The sequence below is a fragment of the Carettochelys insculpta genome, chromosome 2 (assembly GCF_033958435.1).
Source record: "Carettochelys insculpta isolate YL-2023 chromosome 2, ASM3395843v1, whole genome shotgun sequence".
Taxonomy (NCBI): Eukaryota; Metazoa; Chordata; order Testudines; family Carettochelyidae; genus Carettochelys; species Carettochelys insculpta.
Genome location: NC_134138.1, coordinates 237,913,150 through 237,931,102, shown reverse-complemented (window position 1 = coordinate 237,931,102; position 17,953 = coordinate 237,913,150). Strand labels below are relative to the sequence as shown.

At 40.4% G+C, this 17,953-nt stretch overlaps 1 protein-coding gene across 8 annotated transcripts in view; it reads left to right on the top strand.

Moving 5' to 3' along the window:
* Nucleotides 1–17,511, top strand: part of ADAM22 (ADAM metallopeptidase domain 22) — a 192,881-nt gene extending 175,370 nt beyond the window's left edge. For 4 of the 8 annotated variants that reach the window (XM_074986270.1, XM_074986271.1, XM_074986268.1 and 1 more), the window contains 3 exons: nt 790–856; nt 17,199–17,322; nt 17,491–17,511. In XM_074986270.1, coding sequence (XP_074842371.1) covers nt 790–856; nt 17,199–17,322; nt 17,491–17,511 — 212 coding nt within the window. Of the gene's footprint in view, nt 1–789; nt 857–3,957; nt 4,069–6,195; nt 6,283–17,198; nt 17,323–17,490 lie in introns of all 8 variants that reach the window. The other 4 variants (XM_074986264.1, XM_074986269.1, XM_074986267.1 and 1 more) reach the window with 2 other exon arrangements.
* The last annotated feature ends 442 nt before the right edge of the window (nt 17,512–17,953 follow it).

Here is a 17,953-nt window from a genome sequence, read left to right as displayed (position 1 = left end):
ATAAATTATTTTGTTAGTCTTTAAAGTGCTATGGACTGCTTGTTTTGTTTTGATAGTATATAGACTAGCATGGCTTTCTCTCTGTTACTGTGAGAATATAGGGTGGTGATACTGCCGGAAAAAATCAGAACAAAACACCTCCCTATTTTCTTTTTGTATGAAAAATTAAGAAATAGCCCTCTAACTGACTTGCCTACAAGAGCAGCAGAGTGGTTCCATGGCAGCTTTTCAGAGATAGAGACAAAGAGATGTATATTTAAGAGCTTAAGAATGAGCTAAATTTCTCTGGGGGTTATCCCTGTTGCTTGAAATCAGCTGATCCTGGAAGACAACCAGACAAGACAGCATCCAGGGGGAGTGACCCCGGGGGCAAAGAAAGGGACAGACAACCATGCAAAGACCTTACACCACAGACCCTTTGCCACAGAGGGATATTGCATTACATGTGTGTTACATCTCCTTGGTTTCACCATGGTGTCTTCTAATGCCAATATGAGATGACAGGAAAATTGTGGAGAAATCCAGCACAGGTAGCTCAGTGTATCCAACCCTTGTGATTGTATTGTGAGTTTCACAATATTTAGTGTGTATCTCAGGAGCTGGCTGGGTGAGAATTTCAGCTTTTTTTTTTTTAACTTAAGTTTATGTCTCACCGAGTTGCAGAGAAAAGTTTGAACATGTGACCCAACTGCCTCCTAAAGATTCAGAAATCGGAACTTAAATAAACTTAATCAAACTGTATTAGTTCTTTAAAATGCTCATCTGCATTGATCCTCTGATCTCTTTCAGGTAATATAGGAGGAAACAGAAAGAAAATCAGAGGCAAAAGATATAGGCCACGGTCTAATTCAACTGAGTAAGTTTGAGCTTTTTAACAGCAAAACAGAAAAGAACAGCTCACAAACTAATGCTACCATACTTTAGATTGTATGTTTAAATGACAGACATCACTTGCAGCCCACTCCAAGTACTACCTTGCAGGCTGGTAAATGGTTCAACAAATGTGTTTTTAACCACATTTTACGTCTTTTGAAAAGAATTAACAATTACTTTTCTTCTTCTCCACAGTCAGACCTTTAGTAAATCCCACTCATGGGAACTGCCTCCACCATCATAGCAGGCTCCTGTCTCCAGTAAACTGCCATTGCTGCATGTGTCCTGTTTCAGTAGTGAATCGCAGATATCCTATTTTCCTTCCTTTGCCCTACCCCCAGACAGGACCTCTGCAGAGGACACAGCTCCTTCTGGGGACACATGTTCCTCTTTGACTCACCAACAAGAGGTTTGAGGAGAGGAACCTAACTGTGCTTTGAGAGCCACAGTTTATTGCACTAAACCATCATATCTGACATAGAATGTTTTCTCAAACCACTGGGATCAGAACTGTCCTTGCAAAATCTTGGATACAATGCCCACTGAGGTCAGTGTGAGTTTTTTCATTAACTTGAGTGGGTTTTGGATCTGGTCCAATAACAAGAAAATATGTATAAATTTAAATATATTAGGAACTGAGCCCATTTGTAAAACTGTCATACTTGTACCATCTTCACATGGGCAATTATTGAATTTTTCGATTGGCTTTCTTGCCTTCTTTATTTTAATTTATTAAATAGGCCCATGTTTCCTCTTGTTCATATGAGAAGTATTGCTTATTTTCTGTCTACTTTGTCAGACCCCTTATCTGAAAGGATAGTGAATAGATGGACCATCATCTGCAGGCTCATCAAACATTTTCTGTGAATTTTCTTTTATTACTTCCTCTCCTCATGTCGTCAATACCAACGTATCTCTCATGCTGGCAGATGGGTTTGATGTCAGTCCTACTGGAAGCTAATACTTCCTGCTTTTCAGTTGGCTTTGCCTTTTTCAGCTAAAAGATTCTGAGTTTGTTCCAAAACGTGTGTATTTCAAGGTCCATATACTGATACATAGTTTTCTAAAGGTTCACAGAGTGTACCTCTGTTACAAATTACAACAATCAATAGCTTGAGACAGGTACTGGCTCCAACATTGCACATGCAAGAACGGCAATTCAATGCCAGTAAGGTTACTCCTAAATCCTTTAGAGGAGTTTATCTTTCAAGTAACTGCAGCACTTCATGCCCTTGGTCTTAGTGCTGATGAACTCTTACTGTAATATCTGTTGTTTGGTTTTCTTTCTTTGCATGAGACAATTTGATGAGAGCAAATTAGTGTGTTTGACTAAACTGCTCAGAGTGCAGGTGAAGCTACAGAATTCTTCCTTAGAAACTTGTTTTGTGCTCTCTTTCATTTTCTGATTTTATTTCTTAAAACAAGGCTTCAAAACATAGCACCAACTTCAGGCCTGTCACCACTCACTGGAATCCGTGGAGCTGTTTCTGCTTAACCGAGGCTGAATTTAGCTTCCAGGAAACAGCTATATATTTCACCCTAATAATGGTGATCCACCACCTGGGAAAAGAATTGTATTCCCAGTAAAGGTTAAAGAGCAGAAGGCATCTTTTTTCTCCCATAACAGCAGCTGATGCTGAAGAGAGAGTCTCAGACTGCTACTACAGAGAGTAGAGCAGCAACCTGTAGGGGTACAGTGGAGCATCTGTGTTCCTGAAAGATACCTGCCAGGCAGGGTGTGCTGGTGTGGTACCTTTTCTGATGAAGGAATCTGCCTTGGGGATGGGTGAGAAAGGTTGGTGATTGCAAAAGCATCTTGTCAAGAATCTGCTCTGCAAGGTCTGCCATAAGGTGAACAAGTTTCACAGAATCCCTCCCAACTAACACTTCTGCAGTGAGGAGAGGAGAGAATTGTATGGGGTGGACACAGAGAGTATAATTTGAAGTATGAAACCACAGTTTGAAAAGAACTGATCGGGAATGATCTGTTGCTAATTGCAATGAAACAATTGTTTATCAAAATGTGATGCTAGCTGCTTTAAGGATGCCTTACGGTTCAGGCAACATTTTCAAGACAAATTTACTTCATTAATTTCTCATGTAAACATGGAAGAACCTTGCTTTTGACTCTATCCTGAGACAAAGGATAGCTTTTGGAATACTTCCTATGTGACATCTGGGAGCTGAATGATGAACAGTGACACAGAAATGAGATGGCACCACACTATTGTCTCCCATAAGTGAGCAAGATGCACTGTAAACTGTTAAATCGTTATGAGCCTGATTTATGCCATTCTCTGAACATGTGCAAAGTTAAAGCATTTGCACAGGCAGCCACCAGATGTAAATTACGTGCACACACATCTGATTTTTGCATGCATTTGCAGTGCCTGCATGCACTAATTAGATACACCATTTTGCGTGCATGGTTGTGCACTGGATTGGAAGTGGACTCACAGACTAAACTCTTCGTTTTCTCTGAATTTCTGAATCATTAGGTATTTTTTCAGTTGTATGATTCATCAGTATTAATGGGAGATGCATAACAAGCATCTCATCTAATTATTGAACAATGTAGTAGGCATTTGTTTTTGTGTATGCTTTGAAATATAACCCATTGTTTCTTGTTTGATGGAAGGATGCTGATAAATGTCATAGTTCTACGGAGACATGAAAAGCTATTTTTGTCAGTTTTTAATTGATTCCAAATTAATTAAAAATACCCTGGGGAGTTTTTATTTAATGAAGCCAGGTGGTTTGCTCCATACAAAGAAAATGTTGACTAAGAGGTCAGCATGTTCTTCCAAAGTTTCTGTAATAGGATTGATTAAGTGGCCTGATAAACCAATAGTTTTCCTGTTTGAATCAGTGAGCATTACCTGAGAAGGGGAATACAGACTTTCTGATTAGCCTGACAATAAAATGGAAACATATCCTAGTGAGAGACCTCTTTCTAAATAGTAGCTCTGGTTCTCATTGTTAATTCGTGTTACTTTTCATCTAAGTGTGCATCTTCCTCATGGTTATAACTGATATAATCATATTTTGGCTTAGATTTTTCTATTATATATTGTGTTTTTGCAGCAGGGTAACCCATGTATCTGAGCCTGGGCTTTCTCTCGCCCACCAAATCCCGACCCAAGGCATAAGCCAAGGGGGTTCTCATCACCCCCAGACAGGGAATCGGGACCACAGGTCAGTTTCAACCTGCTCATTCTCTGGGCTGCCCTTTTTATGCCATGAAAAGTCCCTTCCCCTGAGTATTCAGTGATTTCAGTGTGGCAAAACACGTTTGACCGCTTGGAGGTGCTCCTGCTGATGTAGCGCTAGCTCAACCCTCCTCCTTGCCAGCCTGAGATGTAAGGTTACTCTTGAACCTGAGTCTTTTGCATTATTGCATGTCGCGCTACAAGCCGAATCAAGCCGTTGATCTAGTTTTAACGTTGGATTTAAAGACAGGTTTATGCCAAATGAGAATTTACCATTCAAAGCCATTTTGGATTTCAGTGATGACTGATGCACAAATGACTGCAAAGATCAGTCTGGGCGTTTTCTCATGACATAATTCGTTGATCTGCAGTGATGTAATATAAACTTTTTATATGCAGGAACAAACAGAAGTTATCAATATGTAACTGGGCTTAGGAAGCTCACAAATGTTATTGTAGAACAACTGCATGCTTTGTTGCCACATTACATTTTATTTTCTATTTTAAAAAAGACAGGTCAGGAGTGTTTCATGGTTACCAAAACACTGCTTCAAATAAAAAGTGCAGGTTAAAAGTGCTGCAGCTATTTCTGACTGCTGAAGAACTCAGTAGCCTCATCAGCAGTTAAAATTGTAACAGTGGATCCAAATAGTACTGGCATTAACCTATTGATTTACTAGCACTTTGTTTGTGGCTGCACCACAGCTTTTAACTTTTACTTTTTACTAAGGAGACAGGCTGGAAAGCATAAAGCACTTCTGATGTCGCTCATTTGAAATTAAGAAAGGCAAGGTAAAAGCAACTGTGGCTGGGGGCATATACTTTTTGAAAGCTGTGGCTGTGCTTACGCGGGGCACGGAGATGAAGTTCCAGAACAAAAAAGGAGGTCTAAGGAATTATAAAACAAAAAGTGTGATGCATTTTAGATGGATGTGGTTTGGAATATTGTAGTATAATTTGGTTGTGCTTTCACAGAAGAAAGGAAAAGTGGCCTGACCTATGCTCATAAAGTCAATCCCTTGTGGGAATAGTTCACACACAAGATCCAGGGGACTGTTCACATAAGTAAGATCTGTGGGATCTGGTCCAAAGAGATCTAAAGTAATTATTTTTAAATGCTCTTTTGTTGTTATACTTCATTTACTGTTTCAGATCATGTTGATCCCTATTATGTAAATGCAGTGATATAAATAACTGTTACACTCTTTTTTGATTATTATACCAGAAATATAGAATTTAAATTGCACCAAAAAAGTTGATCATCCAAGTTCCACCTCCTTTTTTATTGTTAATACTCCAAAGGGAGAAGAGGAAAAGTTTCAGTACAATTAAGTAAACTTTCTTTTGGTGAATAAGGGAAGTTAGTTACAGAATAGCTACCTTCAGCTGTTTTATTATTACTGCTAACTGTGGAATAAAATAATCATGTTTCATAATTTGTGTGTAACACCAACAAAAATGTACATGGTTTTTAAGTGGTTTGTTTGCTAATCAAGATTTTATATTGTAAAATTGCAGCTCATTTATGCAGCCCTCTTTACAATTTCATCAGATTACACAAAATTATAAAAACCAAATTTTCTTCACAATGTAGCTATAAAAATATTGCCGCTAGAGTTGGTAAAACAAGAGCACTTAAAAGTGGTGAGGTTGAAATTCATCTCTGTAGAGAGGGCCAGCCCAAAGTCTCTGCAGCACTTAAAGACCTGCAATTCACTCCAGCGGGTTAGACACTTGCCCCAGCAGAGAAGAAACTGCAGGAGAGGAGCCCAAAATCTCAGTCTGTCACTATTTTGATTATGTCAGAGGGGCATAGATGTTGTGCTGATTGTTGGTCCTCTGCACAGGGGTGAATGTCACCCTTAGGAGCTTAAATGAATGATGCATCCCTAGCGATTCCCAGCTAACACGGGCCTTGTAGTTCAGATTTTCTCATGCAGTTGTACACATTGCCTACTCCTCACCCAACATCCATACCGATTTATGTGCCATACCCACGTGCATTTGGGGGATGGAGACATCCTTGCTGAGCTTGTGCTGTGTGTTCTCAGATTTTCTCTTCTTGTTCTTCTTCTTCTTTTGCCTTCTCTCTTCCTTCCATTGCTTTCTGCAGGTATTTAAACCCCTGGTTCAAAAGAGAATATAATGTAGCTAAGTGGGTAGAAGATGTGAATAAAAACACTGAAGGACCATACTTTAGGTACTTTGTAAATTAATTTTATATCATTTGTAAGAGTTGTTCCAGCGTATATACATATGTCAGGACTCCTATCTTGTATATAACAATACAAGTTACTGTAGGTGCAAAAGGCCTCTGTTTATTTGTTGCCTTTTGATGTCTTCTTTATTTTTTGGCTTCATGTGTGATTCCAGTTCTTTGTCTGAATGTTTTATTGAAGCCATCGAAAAGGGATGTTTGTAGTGCATGCATTCCCACCATCATCTCTAGCTTTTAGTAGCTTTCTCTTCATTTTATGCCAAGTAGCATGAGACATATTTACCACCAATAAAATAGTTTTAAGCTCAATAGAATTTCATTGACAGAAGCAAGTAGTTTCACAACACATTCATTCTACTCACTGTCTGTAGAGTGCATACTGATCTTAAATGAAAAGAAAAAGAAGAAAATGTAATGGAATTTTACCTCAAAATACAACTGGGGATGAAATAATGAATGTGACCAGAATGAGAAAAATGAGACTATGTTCTGCACACTGAAGATCTAATCACCTAGTGTATTGGGTACAAATGAGCATAGGGTTTGACTGAAAATACTTATTTTTAAAGGGAAAATTGTGAATTTAGTAGGTGCCAAATAAACAGGAAAACTAGCTCAGTCTCCTTCTGGCACCTGGATAATGAGGCTTTGATTCTTTATATGGTGGGGTCAACTCTCGGTGTTCCTCATCCTCAAAATAGGAGTGAAGAGAGGGGCAAAGATGCTTTAAGCCACTGTTTGTCTGGTGTATGGAGGATCCATAGAGTTCCTGTATCTTGTGCTCTGTATCCCTTGGCCCCCTGTAGGCTCACTGTGCTTTAGTTATGCCCTGTCCTATCACTACACCTGTTCAAAGCCCCTATACTGGTGGCTGAGAGCAAGGCCAGGGTAGCATGGTTAGTTGCACAGGAGGTATTATCAAAGACACATTTCTACTCCTTTTACACTGCCAGAGTGGCATAAAGGGACTGTACTATAATTGTAAATCAGGGCCCAAACCACTGTCTGTACTTGAGAACTAATTCCTAGTGTTCAGCAGCACAATAGAAAAGCATGGAGTGGACACTATCTGTGGAAATGTGAGAAGACTTTTAATTTGCTAATCTCACAATGCTTTGGAAGGGGCTGTTGTGCTTTGTTAGGCATATCGTGTGCTGTTACTATGACTGGGTCTCCACAGTACCTTAGAAATGAAGTGAATCCCATTAACCAACAATCATGAATAAGACACATTTTTAAAAATGGCAGGTAAACTCAGAATGCCACTGTTACACTTCTAGTATTTTACATGAGAGTGGGAATGTATTTCCATTGCATTATCTACATGTTACTTAAAACAGCTGGATTTTGAAAAAGTTGTTTGCAGAGGCAGAGATCCAGCTGAATTATCTTAAGGTATAGCTTTTAATTTAAAAAAAAATGATGCTCTTGGCTGTTGGTAGCGTATATCTTCAAACTGTACCAAAATGTAGTAGAAACCTGCAACTTCAGCAGACCAAGGCATTGATGAAAAGCAAAAGTTACACCAGTTTAATTAATATACTTTATTTAAACCAGTGTAGCTAAAATGTGCAACACCACTGCATGGACATTCCCTTTGGTTTTGTATCTGCTTATATTGATTTGGCTTAACTGGGGGAACTGGTTGAAACTGATGTAAATTTCAACTTGCACAGTGGTTTGCAACACTTCACTAAATTGTTTTATATAAACTGTTTTAGTTAAACTAGTGCTTCTGTCTCAGATATGAGAAACAAACATTATTATTACTAATCACACTTGGTTTAAACCTCACCCAGCAGCTTTCTGAGCTCTTAAATGTAAAACTTTTTAAAGCAATGTTTTGACAAAATAATCTTGCAAAATTTTAAAAAAATTACCAATAGAGTGGGCGATCGTATAAAGTATGTTCGTGGAATAAATCTTCAAAGGGCCTATTTTATAACCCAAGTGGTTAGTCCGATTCAAGAATAACTGCAGTTTATGGTTGGTTTTAGAAACCGTAACCCAAGGACGGAGGTTTACAAAGTGCTGTTGCAGCCAGCAGTGGGAATATAAGCTCTCAAAACACTGGTAACTGTCTACCAATGCTCTTGTAAACTTTCAGAAAACAGGTGTTCATCAGCTTGAGGACTTTCCCCACCAGACTTTAAAAAGTGTTAAAGTAAGTCCAAATATGTCCTAGATTACCATACCAGTAACTGTTGGCTTATTTATGGAACATTTTCCACATGGTGAGTTAAATGTGTCTATGCATAGGGTTAATTAGTTTTAATAGTTAATAATCAGAGCTGGTTTTTCTGGTGCCACAAAGCCCCAGCTAGGGGTTCCCTTAACAGAAGAGGCAAAGAGCTGTAAAGGTGAATTTCATCTTTTACCTACAAGCCAGCCCTGCATTTTATTTTGCATGTACAAGCTGTTTAAAAGGCAGCATATTATTGCACAGCCAAAGCACTGGACAAAGCAAGACAATCTCTTCTGGGGTCCTGGCCTTGTTCCAGGAGGAGAGCAGTCCCCTTTCATGCTGACTCACATTCATCAGCCATTATTATATAGGGGTCGTAGAGTCCAGGACCTGCTTATTCCCAACCCATCCATTCCCCACCCACCTGCATGGAAGGTGAGGATGGGGGTGAGGAGGGCAGTGGCCACTTTAAAGGCACTGCTCTCACCCCATCGCTCTGTAACCTGCAATACAAGGAGACACTTTGCAGTCACTTAAAACCATAATCAAGGTTGAAAAGGCTGGTCATAATCATGCCATAAGTTTGTAGACCCCTTTTTTGTGAAAGGTCTCATGGGAAATCTAAATGGATGTAACCATGAATATACTAAGATAGTAAATACTCTGTAATAAACTAGAGTTCTGGAAGGGATATAAATCCTCATCCTTCAGGCACAAGCCAACCTCTCACTGTTGGGTCAGGCAGGGAGAAGCTGTACACGAATAATTTTTCCCACAACTGCCTACTGCAGGGTTTCTTTCACCTTTGTGTCAAGCAGTTGGTGCTGGTTATTGTTGGAAATGGGATGCTGGACAAGGTGGAGCAGTACAGCAACTGTTGTGTTCTTATCTAAATAGGGCCTGATTTTCCCTCATCCTGTGTCCTTCTTAAGGATTTGCAGCTCTGGAGAGTGGACACGAAATTCTTTCATTCTGCTAGATGAGGTTTTCACTCACTGTGCAGAGATGTATAAGAGAGGTGGAAAGTCTACCCAAAACGTTACTTGAGTAAAAGTGCAGCTGCTTTCACTTCTGGATAGTTGAGTGCAATAAAGATGTGATGTGTGTATGTACTTTTAGTCAAGTAGTTTTCCAGGGGGACACTGGTGACTTGTACTTAAGTACATCCCCCAAAGCAGCTGTGCTGATGTGTAGGATGCGGGTGGTTTAGGAGTAATAGAAACTTGGGCCCACAAGTCCCACATATTTAAAATAGAAATGACACTACTTGCCTACCTCACAGAGGGTGTATAACAACTGAACTGTGTGTAAAGAGCCCTCTAAGTCCTAAAAACTTGCCAAGGTGTATACACACCTACTGGGATGGTGGACCCTAGACGTCCTGCATATATGCACAATTCTTTCTTGCAAAACGTTTGTAGTTGTTGACAACTGCAGTGTGGCCCCCAGCATAATCAGCTGAGACCAAGTAGTGTCTGGGTGTGTGTGTGGAAAGGACATAGGGATACCAGCAGGCATAATTTATTACGAATATCTTCTATCACAGTAATGCCCAGAATGTTCCAGATCCTGTCATACAGTAAATAGGCCTTCCTCTGAAGAGCTCATCTAAGATGCCAAAGAACAAACAAAGGGTTATGCAGAGGGTTAAAACCTGCACTTAACACTTTGGGGAAGAGTTTCTGATGGATAGCAAATATCCCCAGTTTATTTTGTGGTGGAGAGGGCATTCTTGCTTTTGGATTAATTTGAGGAGGACAGTCCTTGTGAAAGATGTGGTGCAGAAGAAAATATGAAGATTTTGGTTGGATAAATAAATAAACAGGAGGGCAAGACTGGTGTCATTGGTGTATTGTAGAGCATGTGGGAATGATAACTGAGCAAATATTAGAGTGGGGAAAAGCCAGCTACCTTTGGGTATATGCCAAAGAATCACTAGCCTTCCTTTACATTCCCAGGCTGGCCCTGAGCAGAGTGGTGTGATCATGGAGGACCGGGTTCCTTTACCCTCAGTGAGAGTGGCTAACCACTGTTTGGCAGACAGCCCACTGAAAAATGGCTGTGTAGTGAAGCAGTCCATTAACGTAAGACCAAATAATTGAACTGAGGAATTGGACCCTACAGAGGAGTGCCAGTGTCTTGTGGAAATTATCAGCTGAGTTTGTCATCACTCCTAGGGAAAAAAAAATCTCCATCTTCCTGGGCAGAACAGGTGGCTGCTGGTTTATCTTCCCATCACGCCTTTGTACTGTATTCTGATCACTGTGTCTCCTGCTGCAGTTTCTGCTGAAAGAAATCTTTTGGACAGTGATCAGATACTCCTTGAAGGCCTCACTGAGTCAAGACAGACTCTCAGGAATGTGATGGTATCATTAGATGTGAACTAGCAGAGTCCTTAGTTATGCCAGTCCCAGAGATTAATTCATGCGTGAGTGATGCAAAGGTTCCCTCTGAAACACTCAGCTGCTTGAGTTTCCAGTACTGCAAATATTTACAGTAATACTGTAATACAGTAGTAGTTTGTTTATATTTAAAATCCTTGACAGAGAAACAAGATTTTCAAGGTGAAATTCTAGTCAGTTGTCCAGAGGCAGGAGAACCATAGTGTGTAGTGCGTGGAAAGGTGTTGCGGGAGGGATTGTTGGGGAAGAGAGAGTAGGCCCTCTATTCTCCTCTCATGTTATTCTGTTTTTGTTTGCTTTTTCCTGTTCTGCACTTTAACTTCTCTGCTGCTCCTCAGCTGGCCACTTAAACCAGCTTTAACTCTGCTTTGTGCTACCAGCTTTGACCCTGAGTTACCAGGTTTCTATACCACCTTCCATTTCCTCTGTGTGTGTGAGCACTTCTCTGACAGATCATAGTCACACAAGACCACTGGGCTCATTTTCTCCATGTTTCATTTGAGCCAGTCAGATTGTGTTTTTTAAATGAAGGAGTTTTTTGTTTATTTCCCACCTCATTTTCCCATTTCTCTCAATAGCTCTCTCTCACTCTCTTCCTTTTTACTTTGAGCTCCTCCTTTCTTCTTGACTGCTGTACTGAAGGTAGTGAGCAATTTGAGTCACTCACATCTTCTCTGTAATAAATTCCCATGTTGTGGCTCCATGATGAAGAAGGCCCTAATTCCCACTTTGACAAGCTCTACCTTTAGGATTTGTAGTTCCTAGGGCAAAGAGCTGTTTAATAAAGCCACCGTAATGGCCAGAGCCATTTTCTTAGGTAGGCAGACTCCTTTCCAGGAACAGCCGTAAAGATTAATGGTGAGGGTGAAATCTGTTTGAAGCCAATGGCAAAACTCCCACTGATGTCTGTGAAGCCAAGATTTCACCTTGAGACTTGAAACATAAATGTGTTTAATCAGCCGTGTGAATCCAGTTCCCTGGACACAAGTTGGATTATTTAGAAACTTCATGCAATATTTTAAAATAATGTCCCCAGATTGGATCCCCAGCCTATTCTTTCAGATTCACCTTTGGAACTAAAACACTGTCCCTGCATCTAGCTTCTACTTGTCCTCTTTTTTCCTTCACCCCTGACAAAAAACAAAACGACAAATGGATCTATTTAAAGTATGGCCTAATCTCTACATAATAAACTGTCTTAAAATAATCTAGTTAAATTTATGGAAACCCCAAGTGTAAATATCCTTAAACTGATAGTTTACTATTTCAGCTAAATCAATCTAAGCAAGGTTTTGTGTCAATTTGATTGAATTAGGAGTGTGTACTGCTTTAACCAGATGGATTTTAAAATTGATTTAGGGTAAAACTGGTGCAATTTGCAAAGGGTGGTGATAATTTAGTGCCCCTGGTGAATAGGAATAAGGGTTAGAAGACATATCTGAAGAAGCATAGCTGTCTTCTCTAATTTTGATAATAGTTGTGTTTTAGGAGATCCTGTGTCATTTAGTTGTGGGCAAAGTGTCATTTATTTCACACCATCTCTTTTGACCTCCACATTGTCTAAAAGACTAGTTTTTGCCACCGTTCTGTTTTGAAACTTGATGTGAGTACAAAAGTCTCTTAGTTTCAGCTTTAAATATAGACACAAAAAACGAGACCTTCACTCTTCCTTCTTGAAGCTGAAAACTCAGGATAAAAACTCCCAGACCCGCTTCGAGTCATGGCTTTATTTTGGATTGCTAGTAGAGTCCGTGATCAAACCTTTCTACCCTATCACGTACAGTAATGAATGAAACTTATGAATCTTGCCCTCTATTTCAGGCCTTCCATGTGAGTTCAGATGAAAACAAGATTTGTAATATAAGGTAGAAACTATGAGAACTGAAACCCATGGTAATAACTCAGTGAAACCCACCTGAAACAAAATGGCAGAGTTTTGCCTAGCACTAACCCTGGCATTACCCGCAAGTATCCCTGCAGCTGGGTGTTGACTTTCTTCCATACTGTAAATGAGAAAGTTCTTACGTAGCTCTCTCATTTAAAGTGCAGATAAATCGGGGATACACAGCACATTAACAATGGCAGGCTAGAGCCTTTAGGGTGGAATTTTCAAAATGGGAGCATTTTGCATGTAAAAAAATCAGTGATTGCGAACCTGACTGCATGCACAACTGTACTTGCAGTATCTTTTCACATTCTAAACAGGTGGCACTTAAGACCATTAAAAATGCAGAGTGCCTACATGAGTAGTGGAAATAAGTGGCCAGAGATTGTGAGGAAAGGGCATGTTTATATATTTAAGTGTGCAACTGCATTTTCAGTGTAATAGACCTCCAACCAGGCATCTAAACTTCCCTGATGTAGATGCAGCTGGTGCATCTCAAAATGCCCCAGGTTTGCGCATGGTGACTGGCCTTTGGATACATGTCAGGTAGCTGTGTACTCACTAATGTGTGCCCATAGGAGCCCGTGTGCACAGGTGAGGTTTTTGGAGGAACCACACACTGGCAAATCATTTTCTGGGTGCACCATATCAGCCCAAATTAGAAAATGTAGCCTTGTGCATGAATGAAGAAGTGATTTATTCAGTAGACTTTCCCCCAGGAGATCTTCTATTTCCTACAAGCCAAAACAATTTGTTCCCTTGAGTCACACACAGCCTTTGATTTTGAAATCATTTAAAAATTCCTTTATGTGCTGATTCAACAACACCGATTACAGTGGCAAATGTAAAAAACCAAAAGAAGATGAAGTAAAATATTGTAAATTTGTGATAGTTGGTTATGAACGAGTCATAACAAAGATAGCTGCAGCATCACAAAAATGCTGGAGACTCAAATTCTGTTCCTCAACACATCTGTACAAACCCTGTAAGTCCAATGGGACTCCGCTGATATGCCTGGGAGCAGAACTTGAAACATATCTTTTTCCGATTCCCCCGCCCCTCCCAATAACAAACACTGGGGCAAATTGGGCCGTTAAGGCTTTGGTCCATAGTACAGAACTGTAGTTTCCATCAGGTGAGCTAAGAGTGGATCCTGCTGCATGGAGAGAATATGCATACTCTAGCATTTCATGGGTTGCCACTGCTCTCTTCTGTCTCTGCACAGCTGGCCAGCTGCACAAATTGGTGCAGGGGTGGGCAAGATCATAGTCTTGTCTCCTCTCTGTGCTTCCTCTTGGGGTGCCTTGCCTTGCGTCTACACTAGCCGGCTACTTCAAAGTAGCTGGCACAACGTTGAAATAGCACGCGTCACGTCTACACGCTCCATATGCTATTTCAACGTTGAAATGGACGTTAGGCGGCGAGACATCGAAATCGCTATTCCCATCCGAAGATGGGAATAGCGCCCTACTTCGACATTCAATGTCGAAGTAGGGCATGTGTAGATGATCTGCATCCCACTAATTCGAAATAGCGGGGTCCTCCATGGCGGCCATCAGCTGAGGGGTTGAGAGACGCTCTGTCCAGCCCCTATGGGGCTCTATGGTCACCGCGTGCAGCAGCACTTAGCCCAGGGCTTCTGGCTGCTGCTGCTGCAGCTGGGGGTCCATGCTGCATTCACAGGGTCTGCAACCGGTTGTCGGCTCTGTGGATCTTGTGCTGTGCAGGGCGAGTGTGTCTGGGAGGGGCCCTTTAAGGGAGTGGCTTGGGGCTTTGCTGGCCCCTTATTTCGACGGGGAGCACTTGTGTGTGTGGACGCTCTGCATTTCCTTCCAGGGCGGCTCCTTTCGATGTTTTCCATCGCTACTTTGGTGTTGAACATCGACAGCACCAGCCCTGGAGGACGTGTAGACGATAAGCATTGAAGTAGTCTATTTAGATGTTCTTAATGTCGAAATAAGCTACTTCGATGTAGCGTGCTAGTGTAGACGTAGCCCAGGAGGAGGAGTAGGAAGGAGCCTAGCCTGATGCTGGCATGAGGGAATGTAGGTTTCCCTGGTCCCTGTGCATCAGCTCATATACCCTGCCCCACCGTCTGGCCATGACATTGAGATAAATAATTTATTTTTTGATAGAGACTCCGAAATCCAAAGCAAACACACTCAGTTCTCATCTCCAGCTACTTTATCTTTTGTGTTTAAAAAAAATGAAGGTGAAGGGTTTTTAAAATAGGCTCCTGATTTTCTTTTTGTTCCTTTGAATGGAGAAAAATATCACTGTGCAACTTCGTCAGTTCAAAGGAGATTAACATTAGTGAGCACAAGGTTGCTGAAAAATGGTGAGCCTTTCCCTTGAGTTTTAAAACCTGCCCGATATTTTGCATAGGCAGTTGGGTGGTCACTTAGGTTTGCATATTGCAGACAAAACTACCTTATTTCAAACTTCAGCAGAGGCTTAAAATTGTCATCGTGAAAATAGCTGTGTGTTTGCTGTTCTACCTCACTGTGTGCTCAAGAGGCACTTGCTGAGGACTTTCATTTCATTAAGGCTTTAAAAAGTATGGTTATAATCTTGTTCTTTCATAAAATAGCATGGCAGCTGAGAGATCACAGCACAGGACTTCAGAAGTGCAGTGCATGTACACTGGTGACACAATACTTTCACACTTCTCATAAGCTACCATGTAATTTCTATTAATACCCTGGCTGGTCATGACAACTGGCAGCTATTGTGTGTATGAGAAATAAGAGTGTGCAATTATTGACAAATGTGGATACAATCATGACAATGTACTAGATTTAAAAAGTTTTTAATGTGAATTGTTATTAAATATAATAGCAAAGTTTTCATCAAACCATTTTGAACACAAAGAGCCCTCACCTTGTTTCTCAGCCTAAACTAGGATAGAAGGATCCAACCCTGCAAAAACTTACTACAGGGCATAGCATTGACTACCCTGAGTAGTCCTGTTTGACTTGAGCTCCTGATGACTTTGATGTTATTGTGTCTCCTCACTGCAGCCTCTAGCTATGTGTGCAGTGGTTGAGGATGTGTGCACACTCACCGAGGCTATGTCTAAACTTCGGGCTTCTGCTGGGAGCCCAGCGGTTCCCAACAGAAGTCTGCCACATCGGGAACATTCCGCCGACATCCCTTCTTCTTTGGGGAACGAGGAAGATAAGGAAGTCTCAGCAGAGCAGGGGCATTTCCTGATATTTGGCCCCATGTGGTCAGGCCAAATGTCAGGAAAGCCTCTCCCAACAGAACCGTCAGCAGGAGATACGCAAATGCGGTGCACAATTTGCGTATCTTTTGCTGACAGTTCTCTGCAATCTAGCCATAGCCTGAGTGACAATATCTTCCTCCATTTCAATCCTCCTAGGATTGAAACATGGAGCTAAAAGTCCTTAGAAAACATGAGGGATGTGGCCAAATGCAAAGGGCAGTAAGGGGAGGCACCTTGTCAGAGTTTAACCTTCTGCCTGCAAAATAAAACCAAGCTAGGGTAATTGTAGATTTCTACTTCCGTGGCTTTTCTTTCTTCCCTATTAACCAGAAAGGGAGCCTCATAGGATCTGCTCATTGGATAAAAGTTCAGAATCTCAAATGGGAAGTCTCAGATTTTCCCTAGTGTAAAATTCCAGTCAATAAAGTCCTGCCACCTTATTGACATAAAAAGAATGCCTTCCATATAATACGAACATTGACTTGCTCCTGCTTACTCTGCTCACCTTGTACAGAAATGCTGATTGTGGTTGACTAATCAGTCCATTTTTGTCTATTCTCATCAGACTCTTTCTTTGGCTGGAACAATATGCACTGTATGATGCTTGCATGTCTAATAATTTGTTAGCACTTCGTATTTGCCTTTATTTCTTCTCAACTAACAGTTTGGCCTCCAACTGCATGCATTTTATGTAAATTGATATTTTATCTACAAATAGTAGGTTATCTGCTGTGTTCATATTTTAGCATCCTAATGTCTAAAAGATACTTAAAAAACTGCTAATTATAGCTATTTATTCACTCATTGGTAGACTACTTGGCTGAGATTATATTAGCATTGTTTAAAGGTCACTGTCCTTTCTCTGTTTGACTCTTCTTCATATTCTAGGGGTCACGTGGTTTGTTAATTTTATAAGGATAAGATATGATGTTATGAAATGTAGTTTAAGAAGCTGATTATCACAAGGAGCTACACTAAAGAAAGTTAAGAAACAGTTTTAAAATTTCCTTTCAGTATTGATGAAAGCTTTAAGCTTCTGATTTTTCTTTATGATTATTTAATATTTATAGTAGTGATCGTCTTTCCCCACAACCATAAAGTATGCATTTATATTCTGAATCAAACTTCCAAGTACTCGCAGTAGCTGTAGAAGTTCTGGTGCCCAAAGACATGTTTATTTTGTGTGTTTCACTATTTCAGGACTCTGTCTCCTGCAAAGTCTCCATCTTCCTCCACTGGATCAATTGCCTCCAGCAGAAAATACCCATACCCGATGCCTCCGCTTCCCGATGAGGAGAAGAAAGCTAACAGACTAAGTGCCAGGGTATGTACCTTTCCTTCTTTATGTATTGTCAGAGGAAAAGTCTTAATTATGGAAATGTGTAAATGTGAAAGCAGACTTTCTTCCTGAAAAAAACTGTAATATTATGTAGTTAAAAGGTATGTTATAAAACATTGGTGATGTACATGTGTATTCCTTTTCCCCCTGCAGCTATGGGAAACTTCCATTTAGTTCTACTGTTTACCTGGATGATATCAGAACTGTTTACTTCAAATTTTATGGAAACTCAGCATCACTGAGTCATTGCACACTCATCTGCTCTTCGGACAATTGACAGAACAACAGAGATGCCAGTGATCACAGAGAGAACCTACTCTCATACCCCCGGGGAAAAACCAGCATGTTTTGCTGTTGATTAGAAATCTATTAAATCTGTAAACAATAGCCAAAATCCAGAAAATTAACATGGGATAAATAGACTGACAATGATAAGATTATTCTGCATGATGACCAATATATGTAGAGATGCAACTAAAACTCATGTACAATTCCCAAATAAAAGAGGTCTTTCTTTGGTTTAATGCAGGCCAAAATAACAATGAAATTGAGTTCAGAATTTTGTATTCTGAAGATGTGACCAATGTAAACATTACACTATGTGCATGAACCTTCT